General features: G+C 56.8%; 1 protein-coding gene across 1 annotated transcript; it reads left to right on the top strand.

The window, feature by feature from the left end:
- The first annotated feature begins 363 nt into the window (after positions 1-363).
- Positions 364-4,032, top strand: FOXI3 (forkhead box I3). The gene is made up of 2 exons (XM_065891395.1): positions 364-991; positions 3,419-4,032. Exons 1-2 carry the CDS (start codon positions 364-366, stop codon positions 4,030-4,032), a joined length of 1,242 nt encoding a protein of 413 aa, XP_065747467.1.
- The last annotated feature ends 413 nt before the right edge of the window (positions 4,033-4,445 follow it).

Raw genomic sequence — 4,445 nt, forward strand, 5'->3', positions numbered from 1 at the left:
GGAGGGGCTGCAGGGGCGGGGCGGGGCGGGGCGGGGCGCGGCGGGCGGCGCGAGGTTTCCGCGCGCTCGGCCGGGACGCGCGGGCAGGTGGGGCGTGGCGGGGGCGTGGAGAGCCGCGGCCCGCGGGCCGCCGCCCAGCCCCGGGACCTGCCCGGGAGGAGTCGCGCCGCCGACGGTTATAAGAAGCCGGCCTGTCGGCGCTCCGCGCGCACCCTCCCCCGCCCAGAACACCGGTCGCCCGGCCAGGGCCGAGGCGGGGCCGCAGGGTTGGCCCCCAAAGGGATGCTCTCGCCCGAGCGGCGAGATCAGCCCCGCTCGCCCCTCGCCGCCGCCGCCGCGCCGCACCCGCCGACGGTCGCCGACATGGCTCTCTACTGCGGCGACAACTTCGGCGTGTACTCGCAGCCCGGCTTGTCCCCGGGCGCCGCCGCCCCCGGCGCCCCCCCGGCCGCCCGGACGCCCTACGGTCTGGCCGACTATGCCGCGCCGCCGGCCGCAGCCGCCAACCCCTACCTGTGGCTCAACGGGCCGGCCGTGGGCGGTCCCCCTGCCGCCGCCGCGTACCTGGGCGCCCCGCCGCCGCCGCCGCCGCCGCCGCCGCCCCCCGGGGGCGCGCCCGGGCCCTTCCTGCAGCCGCCGACCGCCGCCGGCACCTTTGCCTGCGCGCAGCGGCCCTTCGCGCAGCCCGCGGCCGCAGCGCCCGCCTCGACCGCCGGGCCCGCGGCGCCCGGGGAGCTCAGCTGGCTGTCCATGGCCAACCGCGAGGACCTGATGAAGATGGTGCGGCCGCCCTACTCGTACTCGGCGCTCATCGCCATGGCCATCCAGAGCGCGCCCGAGCGCAAGCTCACGCTCAGCCATATCTACCAGTTCGTGGCCGACAGCTTCCCCTTCTACCAGCGCAGCAAGGCCGGCTGGCAGAACTCCATCCGCCACAACCTGTCGCTCAACGACTGCTTCAAGAAGGTGCCCCGCGACGAGGACGACCCAGGTGAGGGCGGACAGGTGCTTCCCGGCCGGTCCCTTACCCCCCACCCCCCACCCCCAACTCACACACGCGCAGAGACTGGCCAGTTAGGGTTAAAGGTAAAGAACCTGAATCCTCAAGCAGAGTGCCGCCCCTGGGTGATGTTCCTCAGGCCGTTGGAAGGGCCGGTCGAGTTGCAGGGAGGTGGATTAGGAATAAGAACACGGTTGGGCTCTCCGATAAGGGATGGCTGTAAAGATTCAGATGAGCTGAGAATCCCATTACATTTCACGAGAGAGGTGGGGAGAGACCGGGAGTTGGAACACGCTGTCCGTAGATGTACTTCCTCCTGTCTCGGGTTCCAGAGAGACTCACTGTGCCCTTCGTGGGACACGTACTGTCCCTACCTTAAGACATGATTCGAGGATGGTGGCACGGGCATCGCGAGACGGGGGTCGAGGGATCAGGGAGCTTGAGCTGGGTCCTGCAGATTGTGGTTTGGGAACCTTATGTATTTAGAAATGTAAAAATGAAAACCCCAAGTTTGCTTCGTTCGGATCTAACCCCGGGGGTGAGGAGGGCTGGGTTACCATGGCGTGTTAGTGGTTTCCCTCTTACCTGAGGAGAGAGGTGGAGAAAAGCTCAAAAATGAAACAGAATCTTACCTGAGGTTTTCAGAAGGAGCCCAGGACTAGGGGTGTGAGAGGAGAGTCGTGATAGGAAAAAGGGAAGAGAAAACTGTTTCAGTTGCCCTCTACAGAGATCCAGGATTTTGTGTAAATTATGTGAATGCCCTGGAGTATTTGTACCTAAAGTCATTCTCGAGCAGTGCTTTCCAATTGAAATACAGTACAACCCACACGTGGCTGTGAATTGTCTTGTAGCCACATGAAAAAAGTGAAAAGAAGCTGGTGAAAATGTTTTATAATTTCATTTCGACATAGGACAAATATAAAAAATTATCAGTGAGCTACTTTCCATTATTCTTTCGGTACTAAGTCTTCAAACTCCTATGTGTGTGTTTGACACCACGTCTCACTTGGGACTAGCCGCTTTTCAAGTACTTAGCAGCCACGTTTGGCTAGTGGTTACCGTACTGGACAGAGCATGCAGTTCTAGAAGATAATATCTTCCAGATCTGGCTTCTCAATCGCCTGAGATGATCATGTCAATTGTCATGTATACTCCTCGACTTTCTAAAAAGGTCGAGGATCTCTAGCCAGTGTCTTATCAAAGCTTTTGGTACCAGGAACTTCCCTGGAGGGCCAGTGGTTAAGACTCCGAGCTTCCACTGCAGGGGTACAGGTTTGATCCCTGATCCAGGGAACTCAGATCCAGCATGCCACGCGGCATGCCCCCCCCCCCAAAAAAAAAAAAGAAAACTTTTGGTACCAAGGTGACACAGTATAAATATCCTGATAGATGCACGTATTGTTATTTAGATGGTAGATATGTGAATAAGTTTTTTTCCTGCAACTACTTGCAGAAAATGTGGAGGTGGAGGTAATGGATATGGGGGAGTGTGTGCTAGTAGTTAAGAATGCTGACTCTAGAGCCAGCCTGCTTAAATCCTGGCCCTCCCTACCGTTGCTAATTGGAAAGATGGCAGCGTTGCTAACCAATCTGCACCTCAGTTTCCCCATCTGAAAAATGGAGGCCATAATACTGCCTGTCTCCAAAGAGCTGTGAGGAGTAACTGAAGTTATCCATGCAGAGAATTCACTACAGGATAAGCGCTTTACAGTATTTGCAAATGCCAAAGATTCTTTTGACCAGAAGTGAAAAAAGCTGCTGGGAGATAAAATCCTCCAAGACGATAGATCTTTTTTACTTCCATTGTGCTCAAAAGGGAGGGAAATTTTCTAAGCAGAAGACTAGCATTGCATGCATTAAATGGGGCCCTGATCTCTGAGATTGGCCTGGTGGAGGAAGAGCTTGGAAGAGATGCAGGGGTGCCTCCTGCCCTAGGCAAGGAAGGGGTGTGGAGCCTCCTTGTACTCCAAATATATGCCATCCAAGACATTGTTCAACCAGTCAGTTCCCCAGTAATAACCTGATTTTGTTCGGCAAGGCAGAGGGTTGGGTATTGGAGGTTGCCTTTTGCCAATGGAGTATTTTTTGGGGGGCAAGTATTGCTCCCTTTCAGCAAGTGATAGCAAATACTGTTTCTTCACTCACTCACTGTGGTGTGGCTACTTTGTGGAGATCTATCATTTAACCCTCACAGCCAACCTGTGAGGTGTACTGTTCTTATCCCTACCTCTACAGATAAATGAGGCTCAGTTAGTGCCATCTCCCACAAAAGCATGCATTTAAACAGCAGAGTGGTTTGAGCATCTCTGTCGGAGTTTCACGAGAGCCTGCCCACCAGCCCCCTATCACATGCGAAGCTGAGTACATGAGCCTGAACCGCGTCCTCCCCTGACTCAGCTTTCTTTCTCATCTCCGTAGGGAAAGGTAATTACTGGACCCTGGATCCAAACTGTGAGAAAATGTTTGACAATGGGAACTTCCGTCGGAAGCGAAAGCGCCGCTCGGAAACCAGCAGCACCCCTACGGTGGCCGTGGGGACCTCGAAAACGGAAGAAGGGCTCTCCCCAGGACTGGGGTCTGGAGTGGGTGGGAAGCCGGAGGGAGACAGCTCCCCGGCGTTGCTGAGGCCCTCTCAGTCCCCAGAGCCTCCCGAGGGCACCAAGAGTACCGCCTCCTCCCCAGGAGGGTCCGTGCTCTCCTCCACCCCTTGCCTGAACAGCTTCTTCAGCAGCCTTAGCACGCTAAGTGTTAACGGCAGTGGGAGCACCCAGCGAGTGCTCCCCGGCGGCCGCCCCCTAGGGATCCAGGGGACCCAGATGCCCTCGGGTGGCGCGTTCCCCCCCAGCTCCGTCCCGGAGGCCTCGCCAGACACCTTGCAGCTGAGTCACAGCACCAGCAGCCAGAGGTCTTCCTACTACAGCCCCTTCCCTGCCAGCACCAGCGGGGGACCAAGCAGCCCCTTCAGCACCCCTTTCTACAACTTCAGCATGGTCAACAGCCTCATCTACCCCCGGGAGGGCTCCGAGGTATAGACCTCCCGCTTCCCAGACTTGACTATGGACACCTGAAATCGTGTGGAAAATGCAGATTCCAAGGCAGTAGGTCTGGGACAAGAACTGAGACTCCGCATTTCTCCTAAGCTCCCGGCTGAGCTTGCGGTCCACTGACCACACTTGGAGTAGCGTGGATGCAGTAGGTAACTGTTTCTACAACCCGGCAAACTTTGACAGGTTTCTCTGGAGAGAAATCCAGCTCACTCTGTTCTGGGATCATACCCTTGAGCCCTGTGAGGGCATGGACCATGTGTGTTTGTTCATCACTGTATGTCAGGGTCACAAGCTCAAATGGGTCCAGGGACCGGCTACAAAAACAAGTGAATTAAGTTATTGGGTCGGAAAAAGATAACAGTTGGCACTGGAAGCAGTTGGGAGCTGTTGGGAACTTC

This window comes from Phocoena phocoena, chromosome 14, assembly GCF_963924675.1.
Source record: "Phocoena phocoena chromosome 14, mPhoPho1.1, whole genome shotgun sequence".
Lineage (NCBI taxonomy): Eukaryota > Metazoa > Chordata > Mammalia > Artiodactyla > Phocoenidae > Phocoena > Phocoena phocoena.

What these genes read in the sequence shown, in the direction of transcription:
- FOXI3 (XM_065891395.1), top strand. Translation starts at nt 364, where the DNA reads ATGGCTCTCTACTGCGGCGACAACTTCGGCGTGTACTCGCAGCCCGGC. An exon ending in CCGCGACGAGGACGACCCAG is followed by an intron (nt 992 to 3,418) that starts GTGAGGGCGGAC and finishes TCATCTCCGTAG; the next exon opens with GGAAAGGTAATTACTGGACC.